The 22,999-nt window shown below is 37.4% G+C and overlaps 2 protein-coding genes across 2 annotated transcripts; one reads left to right on the plus strand and one right to left on the minus strand.

The window, feature by feature from the left end:
* Window positions 1–4,510: 4,510 nt before the first annotated feature.
* On the minus strand, window positions 4,511–12,792 carry LOC139962162 (ATP synthase subunit gamma, mitochondrial-like). The gene is made up of 8 exons (XM_071962122.1): window positions 12,677–12,792; window positions 11,911–11,950; window positions 11,035–11,166; window positions 10,374–10,575; window positions 9,505–9,648; window positions 8,197–8,261; window positions 6,261–6,416; window positions 4,511–5,400 (listed from the first exon to the last, which is right to left on the minus strand). The coding sequence occupies exons 2-8, from the start codon at window positions 11,927–11,929 to the stop codon at window positions 5,300–5,302; spliced, it is 819 nt and encodes a 272-aa protein (XP_071818223.1). The 5' UTR covers window positions 11,930–11,950; window positions 12,677–12,792; the 3' UTR covers window positions 4,511–5,299.
* A 26-nt stretch (window positions 12,793–12,818) lies between these two features.
* On the plus strand, window positions 12,819–22,126 carry LOC139962160 (ribitol-5-phosphate xylosyltransferase 1-like). Its single transcript, XM_071962119.1, has 6 exons — window positions 12,819–13,361; window positions 14,037–14,186; window positions 15,168–15,258; window positions 15,870–16,172; window positions 17,256–17,426; window positions 18,969–22,126. The coding sequence occupies exons 1-6, from the start codon at window positions 13,223–13,225 to the stop codon at window positions 19,348–19,350; spliced, it is 1,236 nt and encodes a 411-aa protein (XP_071818220.1). The 5' UTR covers window positions 12,819–13,222; the 3' UTR covers window positions 19,351–22,126.
* Window positions 22,127–22,999: the final 873 nt, after the last annotated feature.

A 22,999-nucleotide genomic window follows, 5' to 3' on the forward strand; every position in this document is an offset into this window, starting at 1 on the left:
GTGGGGGCTGAAGACTGATGGCCGGCCTAGGGGAGGGGTCTAAGGGGAGGGGTGTCCCCCTCCCCTTTGGAATTTTTTTGCATTTCCAGGTGGCCTCAGATGCAATTTGGTGCAATATAGCACACTTCAACCCACCCACTCCATTTTGCATATAATTTTGCATTTTCACCTGGCCTTAGATGCAATTCGGTGCTCCAAATGAGATTTTTTTCTCATTTGGAAATGAAAAAGGGGTTTTCTGACTTGCGAAGCGGGGGGGGGGGGCGGAATGATACTTCCGCCCCTCCACATTTTTCACTGGGGGGCTGGCGCCCCCCCGGCTACGCCCTTGCTGTGACTGGTTTCTGGCTGTAGTGTTGGGCGACAGCCGCTTTAAAGTTATCCTTGTCCTCGATTTCTTTGATGTGTTGTGGGAGGGCGTTCCGGTCTATTAGAGTTTTTGGCATGAATGAGAATTTTAAACAGTTTTTGTTGCAGGGAATTTGAATGTAAGATCTGTGTCTTGAAGAGCGGACGACCGGGCGCAGAATTGTTTGCGTTGGTATGGCAATTAAGGCGACCCGATTGGGCTTGGTGTAATATGGAGACCCAAGTCACTCTTCTTCTTTCCTCCAACGGTTCCCATTTCAGTTCTTGTTTCATGTGTGACACACTGCTTGTCCTTCTGTAATCAGCGGTTACGAACCGAGCACCCCTGTTTTGAACGGATTCTAGCCTCTGTTTAAGTTCTTTGGTTGAAGGATCCCATACAGATCCACAGTACTCCATTGTTGGTCGCACTAAAGATTTGTATGCTAAGTTTTTTGACCTGTTTTGAGCATGAATGTAAGTTTCTCTTTATAATCCCTAGAGTTCTGTTTGCCTTTGCCGCAGTATTATTTACGTGTGAGTTCCATGACCATTTTGACGTAAGTGTTACCCCAAGGTAAGGGTATTCTTTCTTTTCAGCCAACTCTGTATTATTAAGTGTGTATATGAAGTTTTTGGGAGATTTTGAATGAGTCACTCTCAGAACATAACACTTTTGGGCATTAAATGCCATTTGCCACTTTGACTGCCATGCAGTGAGCACATCTAAGTCCTTTTGTAACATGCCAGCATCCTCAGGACCGGCTACTTTTCTGAACACGATGCAATCATCTGCAAAGAGTTTCACACTAGATGTTAAGTTCTGAGGCAAGTCATTAATAAACACTAGGAAGTCCATGGGTCCCGTAACTGTTCCCTGAGGAACACTAGATTTCACATCTACCCATTCTGAACATTTACCATCTATCACTACTCGCTGTTTTCTTTGAGTGAGGAATGCTTCTGTCCAATTAAGTGCTTTTCCCCTTATACCATAGCGATCAAGTTTGCCGTAATCTGCGATGTGGAACCTTGTCAAACGCTTTCGCGAAATCCATAATAATCATGTCAACCTGATGTTTTTGGTCTAAGAGACAAGCTATCTCATGAGTTGTATTTATCAGCTGTGTCTCACATGAGTGGTTTCTACGAAAGCCGTGTTGATTTTCACACAAAATTTGGTGTTTATCCAGGTGTTTCATGACATTTGATTTCAGTATGTGTTCGAATATTATACTCGCAACAGACGTCAGGTTCACCGATCTATAGTTGGATGGTACAGTACGGTCCCCTTTTTTTAAAATGGGAGTTATGTTTGAAATCAACCAGTCTGTTGGTACTACACCTGTATCTAATGAAAGTTGAAAAATGATTTTGACTGCCAAGCCTATCTCTTCTGCTGTTGTTTTGAGATATTTGGCTGAAATTCCATCGGGGCCGGTGGCTTTGTTTGAGTTCAGTTCTGCCAACAGTTTGATTACCCCAGCCTGACTAAGATCCTCTACACCATAGAACGTAAAAAGGATTTGCAAATTATATAAGTGTTAACCAAATAAACATCATTCAGCCGAATTCACACTACGCCAGACATTTTTTAATTTGCAATATTTTCTTCAATATTTGAAATGAAAGTTGAATAATCAATCTGACAAACTGAATTGTTGTGAGATCTTTACAAGTGAATCGGGGAATGTTATAATGAATTATATACAAACATCAAGGCTATTGCAGAGGTCACCTCGTACCTCAGTCTATACAAGGATTCTTGACGCGCAATCGAAGTGACATCACTCGGTTATAGCCGCCTGTCACTCGAAAGTCCAAAGTGCAGAATGATTGACTATTGCAGGAAACTGTGTCAGTTCCATGATGGTAACTATGGCGGGCCATCAGTCTCAAATCATGGGAGATCGACTTATACCGATTTAAATCGACATATACCAGTTTCCCTCGACATATCATCGATTTATTTTACTTATCATCGATTTAAATCGACATATACCAGTTTCCTTCGACATATCATCGATTTATTTTACTTATCATCGATTTAAATCGATGATAAGTAAAATAAATCGATATGTAGAATGAAACTGGTATATGTCGATTTAAATCGATGATATGTCGAAGGAAACTGGTATATGTCGATTTAAATCGATGATAAGTAAAATAAATCGATGATATGTCGAGGGAAACTGGTATATGTCGATTTAAATCGGTATAAGTCGATCTCCCATGATTTGAGACTGATGGCCCGCCATAGGTAACAGGGAACTGTTTCGGCTCAATGTATGGTTGAAACTGGGAAGTTGTTAACTTGTTGCGATCTCTTGATGAGACAGGGATTTTTCAGCTGCATTACTGAAGCGATAACTGTTCAGGTCCCTGCATAAAGCAAGGAATTTTCTGTTCCTCGGTTGAAGTAGGGAACTGTTTTCCTTCCATGGTTGAAGCACTGAGGTCATTGTTTCGGTGATAGTAAAGCAGGAGAGTTTTTTATCTCCCTGGTTGAAACAGAGTATTGTTTAAGCGAGTCCCTCATTAAGCAGGGAAGAATAACTTTGATGATTACAAGAAAAGTATTCATTCCTACCAGGCTTCAGACTTTGAAATTTGGTTACAGAGAAATTTTATCCAGTTACACATGCATAATGCTCTTTGTGTCGAATCCTCGTCCATGGCATTATTTTGCTGATTATAGGTTTCGCTTAGCTTTGCCGTGTTTTGACAACATGTATTGCTTGCAGAGGCAAAAAGGGTTACTTCCGGAATTTTGAATCAAGGGTCGGATTACAACGATTACTCAATTAACTAAATTCGTGACTTTGTTAGGCCGCTAGAGCATAGATAGAAGTTTTCAACTGACATGTCCTACCCTTCATACGATATATGATGGCTTGGGCTATCACATTCCATTTTGGCCACCATAGCCGTTAAGATGTTGATCTAGAAGAGGCCATTGTTTTTTCATAAAAATGAAGATGATGATTGAAAACATGCCAAAATCGTCACTTCAGTATAGGTCCATTCCATTAGGGACTTTTCTCGACAATGTTAACCCTTCGTACGTATGTTGGCCTACTATAACTGTGATATACTATATGATTGGTATATATAAACAGACATTAACGTTAGTTCCAACCCCTCCCCCACCACAACTGAATTATATGATATTGCACAACTGATAATCATCAGCGTACAATTTGATCCCGAGAAGAGAAGATGTATTTGCCTCTCGGTCTCATTGGGCTACTTAGAGCTGGTAGTTCAATGGAGAACACCGTATGCCGCAGTAATTTTGGGTTTCAGTATTTTACATACATTATCAGCTGTTTTTGTACAAGTTCCGATATATGGTCACTGTTGCTACGGGTTAAAAGTTTTATTGTGAAATGACTCGAACGGTATATAACGTTTGCTTTGCAATTAGTAGTGGGCGCTCTTTCACTTTACTATATCGTTCGAAGAATTTCCTCTGCATCCTCGCACTCGAAGTCTACCTCCAGCAACAGGGAGTGCCGTGCAACATTTTACTAGGGCCATGTACGCCACTAGGCGACCCTTTAAAGCTCTTAAGTATGTGCATCCCGGGTGTTTGCTGCTTTGTGGGTCATGTATTTCATATCCTTGTGTATAATAGAGTATAAAACTTTCCGATTTGAGGGCCTAGTCGGATCTTCCCCAGAGAACAGACTAAAGACACGTTTAAAGCAAAAAGATAGATAGACAGACAGCTAAACTGGACTGTTGAACAATGAACAGAGCAAAATGAATGGAACAGAGGATTGTAAGATGACACAGAAACGGGATGATAGGATGAAAGCTGCGAGGAGATAAACTATGACTTTTGAAGAACAATGGGACTTAATAAGTAATGAAGGTGAAAGGGGAGATTAAAAGAAAGGGGATTAGGAAGGGGGAAGTGTAAGAGCAGATTAACTAGTGTGAACTAAGGAAATGACAGTTCTGTACTGATAAAAGATATTCCTATCCACTTTTTAACAACTATGGGTTTCAAAAGCAAAATAAGAGCTAACTGCAGTATTAGGAATATGAAGGAATGTTAGGGAAATAGCACACTGGACTGGATAACCCAAACCAAAACCATCTGAACCTCTCTTATAGCATCCCCAATACCAAAGAAATGAATAAGAAAATAAACAAGTTCTTTTTATCAATCACTGCATTATTATGCATAAATATATTCTTTAGTTCCAAACAAAAGTTCTGAAAAATATCACATGAAATTCTTGAGTGGGATAACATTCAACAGTTTGCTTGTATATTATTTCACATTTTAGTTATCTCTCGTTCCATATTACAGTCCAAAGTGAGCCTCTATAGAGTTCATGGACGAGGGAGGCACACTATACACACAATACCTCTCAATAGGTTGTATTAGATAAGTACAATAAATTTAACGAGTGTATAATTAATCAGTAACGTTTGAATTTATGACAATACATCAACGTTTCTTGGTTGAAAATTAAAACAACTCACAAACATGAGAGAATGGTTGCTGAGATATGTTTATATTTAATAATGGATAACTTCAGTTTTGGCAGTAAACAAGTGATTCAACATTTTTAATCTTCAAAATGCGACTCAAAGCTAGAAATAAAATGTAAAGGAATAATTCTGCTACATTTACTACTTCTGATTTGAAACATTGCCAAAAGTTCAAGCTTGCAGTAATTCTATGTTCCCTTTTCTTATTTTACTTTTGAAACAGCACCATCTAATCACGTGAAAAAAATGATACACAACCTTCCAGCGTGACCAACTATTTCAAAACAAATCATGGTGAACCTAGTCAGCTTGTTTGGAATGGAACTAAAGATATTTTTTACGTCTCTGTGATAAATGTCTCCTCTTCCAGTCGTCTGGCGAAACTATGCCAAACTTTCAAAGTGATAGAAAGAAAAAAATCCCCGAAAGCAGAGACGCGGCCTCATTATAGTGCAGCAGCACCGGAGATGATCTCAATAAGTTCCCTGGTGATGACTGCCTGCCTGGTACGGTTGAACTGCAAGGTCAGCTTGTCAATCATTTCACCTACAAGTAAACCAAAGGAAGGCCACTTTAAATATACTGCATTACTAAGGGATCATACATCAAATACATATCCTGCATCACTAAGGGATAATCCATCAAATACGTATACTGCATCACTAATGGATAATACATCAAATATGTATACTGCACCGCTAAGGGATCATCCATCACAAACTATCCTGCATTACTAAGGGATAATCCATCATAAACATATCCTGCATTACTAAGAGATAATCCATCGCATACTTATACTGCATCACTGAGGGATAATTCATCACATACTATCCTGCATCACTAAGGGATCATCCATCAAATACATGTATATCCTGCATCACAAAGGGATAATCCATTGCATACTTATACTGCATCACTGAGGGATAATCCATCACATACTACCCTGCAGTACTAAGGGATAATCCATCATATACATATCCTGCATCACTAAGGGATAATACATCAAATATGTATACTGCAACACTAAGGGATAATCCATCAAGTTCGAATACTGCATCCCTAAGGGATAATCCATTAAACACGTATACTGCATCCCTATGGGAAATTCCATCATATATTAACTGAATTCAATACACCACAGACTAACGCTTCATGAACTTGGAACACAAAATCCGAATTGAATAAATTTTGATGGCTTACTGTATAACTATTTTGATAACTTCAAAGAAGGTTTCTACAGAGAATTTTCCAGTTGACTTTAATTAGACATTTTTTTCGCTGCTCTGTACAAATTGCCAAACTCTTGAGTGGTTGTCGTAGGACAAATTAACCAGATTTAACTCATTCAACTTATAATCAGTGATAACCAGTCTCTAAATTTGTTTGTTTTTCTTCTGGTAACTTACCTGCATTCTTGGTGGCGTTATCCATAGCAGTCATCCTAGAGCTTTGTTCACTGCAGTTAGATTCCATCATGGTGGAGTAGAGGATACTGGCTAGCTGAAACTCTGAATAGTTGCGCAGAATATCCGAGTCCACGTCATCATAGATGGTCATTTTGTCTGCGAAAAATTCAGGAAACATTGGAATAAGTTGGAAAGGACCTCCAGACGAGATTCAAAACGATATCATTATCCCCAATCAAAGTATATGAAAGGAGAAACATTTCTCATTATGTCAATCTAAGAAAGAAAACAGACATTACAGAATTTATTCTAGTTTCAATCAAGCAATTTTCAGCAACAATCGGTCTGCAATTCCATGCAGGAAATTAAAACTATTTCGCTGTTTAATCTCTACTACAAGGAATATTATGGTGGCAATCAGACACTTTCATGAAGACAACAATAGTAAGAACTGCTTTTGGAATAATCCATCTCCTATCTTCTCCTTCATGTTGGTAGTTGTTGCTGATTTATATTGCCACATATCAATCAAGTTTAACCAGAAAACCAGTTGGCTTTGTGATTCTTGCCATACAATTTGCTCAAAATTCGAAATAACTATCTGACTAATGTAGAGCACGTGAGTTAAATTTGTAAAAGTATTAAGTGAGAACCAGAAAAGATCAGAGACTTTTCCGGCTCTTATTTGTGGCACTCCCTTGTGGGCATCAACCATTTCATTCACTGGTAAGGATTTTACGGGATAGAATATTTATTCCCAAATGTTTCAATATCCAGAAAGAAGTCTTCATATGTGAAATAAAGACACAGATGTATGAATAAAGAGACATTTTCTTAACCAACTTTGAGCTGGCAAATCAGCTCTGCTACCAAGCATCCCTTTGTTCATTGTCATTAAATGAGAGTTACATGACTTTGTTTATACACTGTGAATATGTTTTCACAACCCACTGCAAAGCAGAAGTCATTAATCAGTATAAATCACAGAGAAATGGCCAATTTTGAGACCATTTGCGATAATCTGTTGACCCCTTGAGCCAAGTTTTGCACCATTTGAGATAACATGTTAACACCTTGAAGCTCAGAGGGTGAAACCTGATAACAACCATTTAAGTGCAAGACTATCAACTCTTTGAAGCATATTTCATTTCCTGGATGACTGTATGTTTTGCAGAAGACCTACAGAGCCCATTCACAATACAAAACTGAACTGTATTTGACCAAGCAATGTTCACCAAAGATAATCATAGCATTGGAGAATTCACACATTAATTGTAGCTTTAATTTTGGAGTAGCATGTTCAAAAGGTTTTCAGACTTTGACACATGTTGACCTCATTCCACCTTTGGCCTCTACTAATTTCAACAGGGTTCTTACACTCACCAAGCTGGATCTACATACTACGTATGAAGTTCAAGAAAGATCTACTTCTTGCGTTATTGTGATCACAAGATTTTCAGACTGACTTAAATGCTGACTGCAAAAATGACCACTCACCTCCATTTCAAAAGGGTTCTTGTACTTAACAAGCTGAATCTGCATACCACGTATGAAGTTCAACAAAGATGAATTTTTTGAGTTATTGAAATTTACAAAGTTTTCAGACTTTGACCTATGTTGACCCCAAATGACCACTGAATTTCACAGAAAGGAATAGGGTCTCGTACTCAATAAGACGGATCCACATACCAAGTATGAAGTTTATCCACTATAAACTTTTTGAGTTACGATATTTACAAGCAAGTGTTACATACAAACACACTCACACACATGCCATCACCATTACACAGATTCCTTCTGCCTCCAGCAAGGAATCAATAAGAGCCAATTCTTCCCAATCTTTCCATCAGGGACTTAATACACTGGGGACTAATGGGGTACTAATTTGAAAGTCTGGTACATTGTGAATTTTGCTTTTATGAGTTGCATTATTTACCTGACTCTGCTAGGACATTTACAGGAAACACTGGTTGGGATGTGGTCTTGTAGGATATGACAGACCTGTAAAGAGACACAAGATGAGGCGTGTTAATATGCAGAGAGTAAATATAAAACAATAAAATAAAAGGAAAATTTGAAAATGTATGGAGTAACTCATGTCACTCTGAAGCAAAATTATTGTATTGTTAGTACACAGAATCATAGTATTTTTGGACTATTATTATGATAAATGAGTCATGAGTCATAAACCTAATTTTTTTTCTAAAAACTGTTCACTGTAGATTACTCCTGGGACAAAGAAAGGATGTACAGGAGCAGATCCAGGGGTAGTGTGTGCGTGTAGGGGGTGGGTGAGTGGTTCCACACACTCCTTTCAACTTGCTTAAATAGAATTAACAGTAGTAACTAACACAACTTTGCATCAAGACCAAATTTATAACCTAACTATGCTTCAGAATGTACCATTTCACATTATAAAAGATTTTTTATTCTGGGGGGAGGGACCCTCAAACTCCCATACATCGGAGTCGGCTTCAAAAAACCAACGGCCAGAGTCAACCCTTTTTAAAAATCTGGATTTGCCCGATGCAACCCCTATTTAAATAAGATGACCCTCACATTTGTTGGAGGCCAGTTCAGGTTTAAATGACATAGTTCAAATATTCAGATTAATCTAAACCTCCTAATCAAAGCAATGATAAGTGCATCATCATTTTTGCAAGAGCGATGCCACCTAATAGACTAAAATATGGTAACTTTACAGTTTTAAGAAACTGATTTCACATTTTAAATCCATCTTAAGGATTTGTTTTGAAACATTTCACAACAAGGGCATTTGTAGTGTGTGTCTGTGCTATCCAAGTAAAGTTGGCAGATGTGTTTCGAGTCTTACTTTCAAAATCTAACAGCATTCACTGTGTTTATAAACGCTGTGTTGTTGTTGCTTGAAACCCAAAATTCTAATTTACTCATTCTTGGCGACTAAAAGCTGTAAAAAGAGAAATTGAATACAGAGTATCTGTCAGCACCGAAAGAGGTAATTTAGACTGTCGTGATAGATATCTGTTAGTTCATTTTCAAAACAATGTGCAGAGTGAGGCTTTTACAACTGAGACTAAATGACTTCACCTGGCTATTGTTCCACCCCTGTGCATGCAGACTGAAGGTAGGAAGATGCTTAAATTTACCTCAGCCAAGTAATCTTAATAGAACTTCACATGAACCTGACTCATATGCCGAACGAAGAAAAGATGTGACACCCATTTCACATGATTTCAGGGGCGGTGGTGCTTAGTAACCTTACCTGAACCTGTTAAATAGGATTTCACCGGTATCAAACTCATATCCAGAACCGAGGAGGGCCGAGGCTACATTGGATGCATCTTGGAAACTCGGTGTCTTTCTTCCATAGTCATTGATACTGAACATAATTTTGTCACTGAATATTCTGAAAGTTACATGAAAGAAAGAGACCAAAAAATTAGGTTCCAAGTTCTTCACAAACCATCTTTTGTATAGGAAACTGAAAGATATCGCTTTTCATACTATCAAGCCTGTCGTGGGGAGGAGTAAAGAGAGAATATATTCTACGTTTGTCTTGTAACTGTTGAAATATGCCACTCAACCCCAGGTAGACTTGCTACATTTCAACAAAATATATAATAATGTAATAATTTTCAATGAATGGGTAAACGGAGTGACCAACCTGTTGCTGTGATAGGCACCATTCAAACCAACCAAACAATTTAGTACAGATGACTACACAAATGTATTATCATCCACAGTGGTGGAGCTTAGGGGTATTGGTCAAGGGTGTCGAGAATGGTCTGTAGGGGCGCTTTCGACACTATCTAAGAGGAAGCCACCACAGGTTGGTGCGGAGCGTACAGAAATTTTTGAGTAAAGATACTCCCTAGATCGCTGGAAATTACCCTTTCCAGGCCTTGTTAATTTGTAGATAAACGAAGCATAAATAGGTGTCATCGCCAACAAAGTGTGACAAATGTCAATAGGTAGATGAGAGCGCAATAAAAAAGTCAATAATCGCGAATAAGTAAAAAATGGTAAAAAGCTGAAAAGGGCGCCAGCAGTCCATCTGAGTCCATCAGGGGCAGCATCCGCCCCCCCGCCCCCCTGACTGTATGGACGCTCCGCCACTGATCATCCACATACCTCTGAAGCTGGGTCCTGGCTTTGTCACCAATAATGATCAGTTTGACATTGCTCTTGTCTTCTTTCTCTAAAATGGAAGCTTTCACAGCTTTGGAGATGTGGCTATGGATACCTCCACAGAGGCCACGATCACTTGAGACTGCAATGATCAGATGGTTTTCTGTTTTCTCCAGGGGAGAAATTTCTGCTACATCGTACAGGGCTAAAAGGAAAAAGAAATACTGACCTAGATATTATCCTGTTCATAATTGAGTTTTGATCACAATCTCTCACAGTTGTAACCACATGAAAGTTTCAAACTCGTTTAATACGTTATCTATCACAGCACTCTTTATCGCAGCACATTCCCTAAATGTAACTGGCAGTCTACCTATTTATCACTACACATAATCATGTAACAGAGAAATCTGAATGTATCACCTATCTACAAACAATCAATTACAACTTTCACTTCCTTTTGTATGTCAAAGCTAATACTTTTGCAGGTATTATCCAGTAACGAAAGGGAATAACGTAGGTTCACATATTGTGTATCAGTTTGGAGGTTTATTTTGGTTCCTATAAAATACTATTTTCAGTGTGGACAAAACTACATATCTTGTTGTTTTTGTCGCAGTTTACTTGTCTTCTGCATAATAATGCTGTTCTATTCTTTTCATACCTGTAGCTCCATTGCCATATTGCCTGACTGGTTTCAGCTCCTTCTCTGCTTTGGCATAGCGGGCGGCTGCTATCATCTTCATGGACTGTGTGATTTTCTGTATGTTCTTAACAGACTTCAGTCTGGTTTGAACTGCAAAACAATAAAGATCATGATAATATGTCACCAAAATCAGGCAACATCACAAACTAGGTACAAATGTGCTTTATCATCCAACAAAATAACCTGTGCTTTTGGTTAGACCAATGTGATCCACACTGCATTGAAAAGAGAAAGGAAATTTTGGCTACAACAGGATAAAACCCAGTGATTCCTGCCAGCAGTTCTGGGCTATACCAACAGAGCTATCTGTCCTCTGATGGTGAAGACTCCTATGTAAGTGTACACTTCTTCAGTCAGAAGTCACCGCACCTCTTGTAACCTTAAACCTATAACCAGGGATGACACCCAAGTTACAACCCAGAAAGCATCAATGAAATGTTTCATGACAAAAAAAACTTTGTTACTCTCAAATTTGTATACCTTCCCATATGTTTCCTTTGGTGATTTATTTAATGATATAAACTCAGGCAGAGGTTCAATGTGGAAAACATACATGAAGTTAACTAGTTAACACACAACACACTTTGTGGTAGTGTTACACAATGTTTACAATGTGCTTCCAGAGGCCACTCTATAGTTTCATTCTCATTCTTTTTGGTTGTAACTAGTCTTTAAAATGATCATTTCTAAGAAATGTATACAAATTTTCAACAAGAAAGAAGTGGAAGGAAAAGGCCTTGGTAACTTAAAACTTAATAGATTAATACACTTTATAATTAATATCAGGATATTAATCAGCAAATATTAGTGAAAGTTTGTGAAAAGACTACTTACTTCTTTTTAAGGTTGCCATGGTATCTTCTTTTATCTAGGCCTAGGTGGGATTAAACAGGGAGAAAAAGAAGGATATAGTTCAGAATAGTTTGAACTTATTGCTCCATGAAACATCATAATTCAGGCTAAGCCTAGCACTCAATTTCCATACAATTGTTAGATTTACAAAGTTTCTTCTGTGACAATCTAATGTACCACTACATTCCACTTTGTGCTTTGACTCAACAGTAAAATAACAATGTAGCCTAGGCCCTATTAAACCTTCAGCCAACCACAGAAGTATTTCTGAATGGCACTGGGACATTGATAGACTTGAAAAACAGTCATTTGTTTGTTTCCCTAATATAGGCTAGGCTAACTACATTTGTTGCATAGCCTATGCCTACCTTGGGCCCTAGGCTACAGATCTGTGCCCCGACTACACTGTTAGACAAATTTTTGTGAATCGACCAAATCGTTAAACCTATAGGTTATCGGTCGGAATCCTAATGTTATACAAAGTTAAGCTGTTTCCATGAGCCACATTAAACATGGTATTAGTCAGACGTTGGCCTATGCTAATGCATTCTGCTTAACACTAGTAATAACAGATTACGTTAGGCTAGTATCGCTGTAGCGATCTAGGCACAAGATTTCCATTTTGACACTGGATCGACGACACAAAATTCACATGTGAGCGATATATTCTTCTACAGATAAACGTCAAGAATGATCCAAAAAGAAAGGAAGAAACAATTTGTCATTTTCTTTTAAATGTGAAATATACCTGAGACTACCCTGCCAATCCTCGTTCTTTACAGCAAGTAGGGATCAAGAGCGCTTGCGTGAAGATGAAGCTTGCTACAAGTCGTTTCTCCAAGCCGTACAAAATGTGAATTGTGAAAGTGACAGATTTACATATGTAATGTACAGTAGTAACCTGTACTGGCTAGCACAACTCTGTAACTAGAAGAAGGCTACAAACTTGACTAAAAGCAATAAAATAATATTTAAAAAATGATAAAGGGTTATTTTCAGGAATGTAGTTCAGGGTAACTAATAATACACATCCAGCCTTGTTGCATATTAAGTTGGAACTATGGTTGTATGTTTCTAATTCTTTGTGTAAAGTTATTGACTGACTAGGCCAAAGTGAACCATCAGCAACTTAGATGTTTGCCAGTGCAAGATGTATACAAACAATAGGCTAACGAGCTTAAGAAAACGACCCCGGAGTCAACAGCAGAAATACTGCGTTGGTGAAAAGAGGCGAATCTATACTTTGTCATGACATGTTACTTCTCGAACTAACATCAGCAAGTATTGAAACAAGATGATGTTGAAATACATCTTTAAACGGCATCTCAAGAAAAGACTTGTTTTAATCATCTTAAGCTTAGGGACCATTTCCACGATGTTTTGGATTCTGTTCGAAGTCCTATCACTGTCGACATCGGATAAAGCAGAACCAGGTATCATCATGTACCGTAACGTACTAAACAGTCATATTTTTAGTTTCGTTGTCCTTTTCTGATGATTGCTTGTTTTCAGTAAATGAACAGGGTGTATAAAATCATTATCCGAATTATGCACTCTAACTTGTTAGGCCTAAAACAGTAAAAAGTTAGTCTAGCTAAGATTGTCACTGTTGCAAAGATTTTAAAGATATCAATATCAGTTGAATTTGTCTGAATAAAATAATCAGCCAAAGCCATGTGCAAGTTATGAAAGCTAACACTCAGGAATTTTCTGATTATTTCAAAGTATAGATGGCAGATAGGCTAATCATGGGCCCTTTCTGTCCATCATTGTTTTTCCTTATTCTGGGCCTCTGGCTGTGTGAAATCTACACCAATTGCTTGTAATTCATTAGGAACTTCTTGCAGGAATTGCAGCGTTTCCAGCTGTTTTTCAGTTTTTATCCTCTTCTTGTTTAAGCATCTAAGAGAATTTGAGATATGATAATGTCCAGGTTTTTTGGGGATCAAGACAAGATTTTGAAATAAATATGGATAATTAAGAAAGAAAAGATTGTTCATTTACTTCCCTCCAAAATAGCTATGTAATTGCTGGAATTGATTTCTTTTAGTCTGAATGTTAGTTCATATTTTCAACATTTTCTTTCCTGCCTCTTTTTTGCTTGCAAGATATCTTTCTAAGAAAAGAGAAGCTAGATTTTGCTAACATACCAAAGATTCCACAGACAAATATTGCGAGACAAAAGTTCAACGTTCATCAAAACCTCTCTGTAGGAAGACCGCAGACCACTATTGACATTTGGAGTACAGTTGGACTAGGTACAGTATGATTAGTATGGTATCTTTAATTTGAAAAAAAAAGTAAAGTCTTTTTGAGAGACAGTTTAGTTTAGTGTAGTTGTGTGAACCTGGGGGGTTTAAACCCTCACAGATGCTTACTTTAATTGTTATCTGTTTGTGTCAATCTTGAATGAACACTAGCTAATATCAAGTCTTTTTGTTCAAACTGTTTAGAGAGTGACAGAGCAAATGTGTTTTGGCGCCCTTTCTTGCTCCAGGGACCTCATACATTGGCGTAGGAAGGTACTTTTGAGTGGGGGGCTTAAGACTGATGGCCAGCCTGGGGAAGGGGTCTATGGCTTCAGCTGCAATTTGGTGCAATATAGCACACTTCAACACCCACTCCATTTTGTAAATAATTTTGCATTTTCACCTGGCCTTAGATGCAATTTGGTGCTCCAAATGAGATTTTTTTCTCATTTGGAAAGGAAAAAGGGGTTTTCTGACTTGCGAAGCGGGGGGGGGGGCGTATCCGCCCCCATATTTTTCACTGGGGGGGCTTGCGCCCCCCAGCCCCCCGGTTCCTACGCCCTTGACCTCATATGACAGACGAGAGTGTACCCTAGCATCTGACCTGAAAATGCTAAGAGAGGTGAAAGCACTGTGATTAACATCACTACAGTGTAGCTAGTTGGTTCAACATCATTACAAAGAGCAGAGCTAAACCTCACTCTGCAATTCACAAGTATACCAGAAATGTCTTATTTATTACAGACTTTGTTCCACACCCATGCGCAGGTGTGAATTTCAAGTAGATCATGGTAATCTGGTTTCTGGTGGGTTAACACTGACTATCGCACCACCCTTTCACCTTTAACTACAGTAGTAACATTTGATGAAAAGCCCCTTCATTACATTTAAGTGGTTTGAATAGTTCATCATAAAGGTCATATTTGAACATACCTAGAGCTGTCAAAAGGGATGGATATGGAATTTTCTATTGATTTTCTTCATATTTAGGTGACTATACATGGGAACATATACTAGGAGGTGACAGCATGCATGTAACAGATGAACCAGCCAAATTAATCCATGGTGATATATTGTTCAAGTAAGTTGGTCAGTCATGAGAAAGTTGAGAATTTGAATTGGGAATTTGATAAACTATAGAGATAGTGCAGATTAATGCTTGCTCTCCTTATGGAAGTATTTTCCATATTTCAAATTAAACCTGTCTGCAAGTCCTTTAATAATATGAGCTGAAATGGTAAAGTTCTAGGCTACCTTAAAATGGTTGTTCCATAAACATTTTCGTAAATTACCCACACACCTCAGGTAATCATTTATCCTGTATGGCATAGCAAAATACTGCTTTGCAAAATGGGTCAAATTGCTAAACAAGTCCAAAGATGTATAAGAGATTTTTACACAGTTAAAATAGTATTTTACAAGGCAAAAGCTTCAGAGCCTTGAAAAATGCAAAATTTGAATAGTAAATAATTACCTGCACTACTTTTCAAAACAAAATCAATCATTGTTGATGATGTGAACTTGTTGGCAATTAAGAGCAATTTAAATCTCCATGTGATATTGTCAGGACAAGAACCACCTTTAAATGAGCTTGGCTTGCTAGTGTTAAATGAATCTTTAATGCCATTTATATATAACACTGGTATCGTCTCCATATCCAGAGTAAAACCTGCTTCTCTCGCAATTATCCAGGTATCATGGTGAAGATAATAGCTTTGATGATGTTTCACTGGATTCTGCTTACGTCCTGTTAGTATTAAACGGTCGTGCTGAGGAGAGGTTGCCATACACAAGGATGTGGTTAGAGAAGTTAACCTCGTTGACTCACCTTCGTGCTGCTTTCTTGATGTTGATCGGAAACGAAGAATGTAACAATGAATGGCTGTTACAATACTTAAAGAACAATGGTGGTCTTCTACAAAAGGTCTTTATTACATATGATACTCCCATCGTAGACAACAGACAAATACTGCAGTGGCCACTGGGAAGTGCAACGTAAGTGTTCTTTCCTATGACTCAATCTCAAGGTGCTGAGTGTGGACAGAATTAAAGATGTTCTTTTAAGGTGAAAATTCTGTTTTATGGTCAAGGAAACTGTACTCTTAAGAGGGTTGGGGCAAAATGGGGTAAAAGACTATACAAACCCAACCCTCGTCACTCTTCTCCCCAAGTTTCAGGTTGGGTGCACCTTCCTGGATGATGAATATACTGAATAAACAGATATGTAATGAAATGCTGAAAATGAGTTTGCTGTTAAGTTGACTTATAAGGAGACAAAGCAGGTTAAAAGAAACGGCCATATAGGGAGAGCAAAAGGCCACCAAGTGCGCAAGTTTGTCGACTTTAAGAAGATTAAACAATCTTAAACATCACAACTTTTTTCTTTTTAAAGAAAGTTAAGAAACTTTGGAAGTAAACAGTAAATTTTCAAAATTGTAATTGTTTTTTTTTCATGATTAGAAATATACATTTTACTAGTCAAACTAAGTAATTTCAATTTTTACTGGATGTTTGACATTGCATGGTATCAAAATGTAAACAAACTCAAATGCAAAAGGCATATAGGAACATTATGAATCAAGTTTTTATCATATCAGTATGATATCACTGAGGAACAAAAGAATCCTTGTTTCCAACTCTGTGCTTTTGAAATTTGAAGCTGTCTTTGTGTTTCACACACTCATTGAAGGGTGTGAAGACTCGCGCACAAAGAAACATCTCATGCCGGTAATCTGACCTAGTTTCGAATGAGGTGTAACAGAAGTGTTAGACACCACCATCGATCCCAGAAAATACACACACAGCTTGCTACCGTTGGTAATTAGACACTAGTGTACAGTCAATAGATACAGCTATGGTCAATACTCAATACCCACAACACAGTGTACATATAGCAGCGATTCTCAGGTCTAGATAAAAGATAACAAGGTATCACGTTTTATGACTGTCTGCATTTTGTAGCGACAAGAAAAAAACTTCACTTGCAAGCAAAGGATAGTTAACTTTTCCAGAGCGCGGCACGGGGTTTGGGGCGAGTCTTCAATGCCTTTAACACCAATTTCAACTTTGCTTTTGCAGGTATAGAGGTTTCCCTTTAGAAGATCAGTCAATGTTACTATCGGCTGACTCCAGACAGTATCGGTGCAATTTTCTGGGAACGACTTACCCCGGATCATCTCGAGAGTACTTAGTGAGAATCATAGAGACATCTCACCTAAAGGATTATTGCTATGTCAAAACTAGACAACTGTAAGTATTTCTCTTGTCTCTTAGTACTTGCCTTTCCATTTGTAACATAAAGGTCAGCTCTGCATATATATAAATTGCTAGATAATAATAATAAATAATATTTGGTTTTTATATAGCGCTTTATATCAGCAATAGGTCTCAAAGCTCTTTACAGACGTTATATTACCCCTGGTCAATGATGACCTGTCCCAGAGACAATCCCTCAAGTGGGCTGAAGTTATATTCTGCGCCCAATGACAAGTTACCTCACAGGTACCCACTCAATCCCTGGGTGGAGAGAGGCAAGTGAGATAAAGCATCTCGCCCAAGTAGTCAAGGACACAAAGTAATGAACTGCTTGATTGAGCAAGTGATTCTAATGAATTATTTGCTGGTCACATTTTAGCATAAAATTTGAATACCCTTGAACAGAAACCTCACTTTTGTTGAATTAAGGTCATATTAAACAGATGTTTGAAATCTCGAAAAAAAGGCTGTTGATTGAAATATTAAGTCTTAGCCCTACCCTACCGTACTATTATAGTTGAGGTTCTATAGATTGGACAACTTTGCATATACAGTACTTAATTGGGAGTAAAATAGTTAAATTGTCATAAAAACTGCTGTGATTATCTATTTATTTTGACTGCGTGATGAAAATGAAAAAAATTAACAAGGTATTTTGAGTGAATGATATGAGTAGTGGAATAAAGTTAAGGGGTAATCTACATGTTTACTTTAGTCAAAAGGACATTGCTTTATATGTCGCTAAAAATCGAAAACACAATATGTGCATTTATGCAAGTCTATAGCAGGTGAGTTTGGGTGCAGCGTAATGTATCTCAAGTTCACGAATAGAGATAAAGTTTACCAACAACAACAAAAGAGAGAAAATGTGAAAGCCAAACAAACAAGCAAAACAAGAAAATGCAGTAACTACTAACATCACACTTGTCATAGCAGTCAGTACAAAGACACATACTGTGGTGTAATCTATTTACGTAGTAAAAGATGTAGAGCGCCACAACCAGGAGATCAACGTGGCGGCGTCCATGTCTGTACGATACTTGTTAAACGTTTGTAATGAAAAGTCACGGTTTGTTAATATAGGCTTACTGTCATATTTCCAGCGAACAGAGACAACTCTCAGAGGCATTGAGGATGCCATAATCCGACACATACCGACTTCTTTGTTACCCACTTCATATGCAAAGTAGGGTTCTGATATAGGATAACGACAATTAAATATATTACTTAATATGTAAATTAGTCTGTCGGAACAGTTAAAATATGCAAAAGACAGGGTTTGTGCCGTTGTAAGTGGGTGTACATTTGTTGTGGATAATTCTTCTCACTCACTAGTTTAATTATCCTCTGATTATTTACTTAAAATTTTCAACCTTGATTTAATCTGCATTGTTTTTCACGAGTTTGCTATTTTAGCCTGTTATCTTGGCTTTCATTGCTTACACCCATCTTCTACCCCTCGCCCTTCCCCATGTCCAGTATTTGTTGCGGGTGATACAGTTCTTACAAAAAATAGTCATCTTTTCGTTTTCATAGGTGGGAAGCAGAAGAGACGAAAGAATCGATGGAAGAATATATCCAAATCTTACAACAGAGTGACTTGACTCTGAGCCCCATCGGAAAGAACATCGAATGTTATCGGATCTACGAGGCTGCTGCGATGGGTTCTGTACCGGTGATAGAGGACGTCAGAACTTCAGATCGGTGTTCGGATAGGACGCTTAGGGTGCTTAAAGATAGGAATGCACCCTTCATATACGTGAAGGATTGGTCAGAACTACCTGAGATCATAAGAAAAGAGATGAAATTAACTCCAGAAATGATCATCGAAAGGAGAAAGAATTTAATAGAATGGTACCGACGGTTCAAGGAAGATTTACGTCAACTATTTTTCAACGAGTTGGAGAAAAGTCTGTAGTTATTGAAACTTGAAAGAATGGGAATTATATAAACTACACTTTAAGATTTGCTACTATCCACTCTTGAAATTACTACTGTACACGTTTGAAATCATGGTGCATTTGTAAATTGTATTCAATATTTTGTGTATCGTATTCTTGCCAATTTAAATTAACTTGCCAAACTTTACATTAGGATCCATTGTTTTCTTCCACTCATGTGTGCATTTTCTCAAAGCATGGTATGATTGTTTCATGGTGCAATTTACTTTTGGCTATTATTCTTTGATATAGTAGCCTCTGGATTGAGTCCCCATAAAGTTGGTGACCTTCGTTGCTTGACAGTTTGGTCAACCTCAGTGTGTATTGTGACCTAATTGTGGCGATAAATAATTGGCAGATGGTTCTATTTGAACAGCAACATTCTGGTCTGGGTCTCCACATCAAACATACTTTTTTTCAATACGATTCACCAACAAAGGGAAGCTCATGTTTTAAACTTTCTCTCCTGTGACTAAATTTTTTACCAGGGCACAGCAATTCAACTTTTTATAGTTATAATTTTTGAAATATTCTGGTGATGAAGATGGACCGTTCCAGTATGTACTTCTCTGTAAAGTTTCTCTATTGGCAGGTCGAAATTACATCTTTAAAACAGAGTAACATTATTTTTCTTAAATATTTATTAAGTTTGATGTATCTGGCAAGAGAAGGAGGTGTCTTTCTGCTTTCTCTCCAATTTAGACAAAACAAAACAAATTTTCTTGTAAAACAAATTGCAGTTTGATAAAACCTTGTATTCAGAGTACCATCGACCATTAAAACAAACATTCCAAATGTATCACATTTCATGAACAAGTCTACAAGACTATCAGAGGAAAGTAAAACTTTAGAAGAACATGTGCCATGATGATATCATCACACACCAGACCCATTTCTTGGCATTAAGTAAGAGATTATTTGGCAAAAATAAGCTACATTGATAGCACAATCATCTGTAGAGTGTGGAATGAGATTTCGAGATGAGATTTTTTCATTTTGCAGTTTGAAAACAGTTTTTCATTTCTGCTGTGTGTGTCATATTATCTGTCATCCAAATAGCTCTTTAATTTGTGTTAAACTTATTGTAGGCCTAACGTCAGCTAACTGTGTAAAGTGTTGCCAGTACTACACATTCTTGTTCTCACAAATGTGTTAAAAGAAGAGCAACGTACAGTTTGGATTTGTCGGCAGATGTTATCACGCATAGAGCGTCTTACTTCATAGCAAAATATTTATGGATTGGAATGTACTTCAACAGCTGTTAATTATTGTTTGATTTGCTTCTGGTAAAGTTTGTCGCCTAGACACTTTCATACATTACGTAGAAACATCTTCTAAGGAGCAAATGTTTAAAAGTTGCAAAATTGGATTATTTCTCAAACTCAAACATGTCTAGTGGTAGTAGTGGAGCTAGTCACCTTCATTGGCTTGGAATTTTTTTTGAGAGAGAAATAGGGTTTACCATATTTTATCTGATGAAAGGAAGACATAATGTCACTACCAGTTTGAGGGGAAAAATATATTTTGAAGGACACCTACAAATAATATGGTATTATTTTGCAATATGCCTAAAGATTACACTTTTGAAGGACTGTTACTATTGACAAGGTGGCCAAATCCTGTCAAGAAAGTTTTTCCACTGTATTCATTATAACTTTGTTCGAAATATCTTACAATCTGGCCAATTTGTCAAATTTTGAAAATCCACCTGGATGCTCACATAGTATAGAAAGGGGAAGGACCTTGGGGGAAATCTAGACCCATGGTAACCCTATCATTACAGCAGTGTAGATTTAGCGAGATTGGTACAAACAGCTATTTAAAGTTAAAGGACACAAAAAAGAGACTGCCATACAGATCGGTCAAACCGGTGAATTGCATCAGGTCACTTTGAACTTAAAAACAAAAGATGACTACACAATTAGCAAGTAGGTATAAAAATAGTATAAAGATGAATTTACTTTGAATCCTACCTGTCATGCTTTCCAATTGTTATCTTTCAATTTTTACCTAGTTTCCATTGATTTATCATTACTAAGACATAGATTCATGGTTGTTATGTGTATGATGGCTGTAATGGGTTTCGTACCCACAATGATTACCCCATTTCTTTCAGTATTAAAATTTCCCGTACATTTTGTGCAAGGGTTTGTTTTACATATTTTGCATTAATTTTGATAATTTTTCAATGAATTTCCAGAAGTTGATTTCAAGACTTTTCTAAGATGACATGCCAGACCTTTATTCAGGGTGTGTGTGTGTGTGTGTATCTGGGGGTATGGGGGAGGGGATTACAAGCCATTCCCTCACATTTTCAAAGGTTCCTGGGTAGTTGAAAATTCTTTCATGCTGAGGGGGGACATTAACACTAACTTCATCATGTCATCAAGTAAATTAATATGGTTGACAATAAGAAAGCACTATTTTACCTCTTGAGCACCCTACAGAACGATCTTCAGTAAATGCTTTAACCCATAGAAAATCCTGCCTACTGGCCTGCCGCACAGGGTTTTAAGAAAAAAAAGCTGCTGCGTTTTCTTGTTAGGTATTCCTCCCTGAAAGCCCCTTGATAAGATTGTGTGATGTTCCTATAAAAATGAGTTTATTTTGGTATAATCTGTGTATGTTTTAATATTAATCAAATAACAGTCAACTCAACCAGCTTGCTTTACATGCAAACAACTTTTGAGTTCCTGAACTAAATAGAATTGAAGATTTTGTTGCATGCTATCAGAATAAAAGTATTAAACTAGACTTTTTTTGTCATTCTCAACTTTTACAGCCACTGGATTTTCCATTGTTTTGTGATCTATGATTCCTGAATTTTTTGGAAAAACTTGGTGGATTGTCAAGAGTGTGGAGCAATGTACTACTGTTCATAAATATTTGCAATCTACAAACATTCTATAATTTGAGGGAAATACTGACACTTTTATACCCAGGATGAAAATGTTTTTCATTTCGTTTGGTACAAATTTGCGAAATAAAGCAATAATATTTATTTTGGTTTGCTGTTACATCTTTATCATGTACCAAATTCCTCATGTTACTTAAACTACCAGGGTCTTGTAATATTCTTTCCTATGTATAAAGATCAAGTGTCTATATCTATTTATGTACATCCTGTGTATCAGATACTGAATGGTAGATCCATTTGACTTGTAACCCAGTAATGAGTAATAGGGTGCTATATTAGCTGCCACTCAACCAATCACTGATTCTATTGTTGAATTTCACAGGAGCAGAATAAATTATCTCTTTTTATATCACAAAACTGTGTGACTTTTTTTTCCTTCAGTTTCTACAAGTAGAGATGCTTGTTAATTTTATTTTATTTCTGGTGGTACAAGAATTGACTGTTAAAAACAACCTGTTTACTTTTAAGTTCCACCCAAACTAAAAAAATAACTGCATTGGACTGAATGGTTTACTAACTAGCTATTTAGGAATATACACACAGTTATCATGGAATAAAGTGTTGTAGTTAGGCTTAGGGCCATTGAATTATGTGTGAATTTAACATGGCTTTGTCATAGAGATGTAAAGATACACAAAATGGAATGCAGTTTTGACTCCCTGAGGCATAATATATTTCCAGAGCTTTAAAGGTATGCTGTATTGGCCCCA

Source organism: Apostichopus japonicus, chromosome 20, assembly GCF_037975245.1.
Source record: "Apostichopus japonicus isolate 1M-3 chromosome 20, ASM3797524v1, whole genome shotgun sequence".
In the NCBI taxonomy this organism is placed as follows: domain Eukaryota; kingdom Metazoa; phylum Echinodermata; class Holothuroidea; order Aspidochirotida; family Stichopodidae; genus Apostichopus; species Apostichopus japonicus.

Excerpts from the sequence above, each read along its gene's own strand:
- LOC139962162 (XM_071962122.1), bottom strand. Across the intron at positions 9,649-10,373 it reads GCCAGGACCCAGCTTCAGAG|AATATTCAGTGACAAAATTA; the intron begins GTATGTGGATGA and ends TGTAACTTTCAG. Across the intron at positions 8,262-9,504 it reads ATCCTATTTAACAGGTTCAG|GTCTGTCATATCCTACAAGA; the intron begins GTAAGGTTACTA and ends GTCTCTTTACAG.
- LOC139962160 (XM_071962119.1), top strand. The coding sequence starts at position 13,223 with ATGATGTTGAAATACATCTTTAAACGGCATCTCAAGAAAAGACTTGTT. Across the intron at positions 15,259-15,869 it reads CATGGTGATATATTGTTCAA|GTATCATGGTGAAGATAATA; the intron begins GTAAGTTGGTCA and ends GCAATTATCCAG. Across the intron at positions 17,427-18,968 it reads TATGTCAAAACTAGACAACT|GTGGGAAGCAGAAGAGACGA; the intron begins GTAAGTATTTCT and ends TCGTTTTCATAG.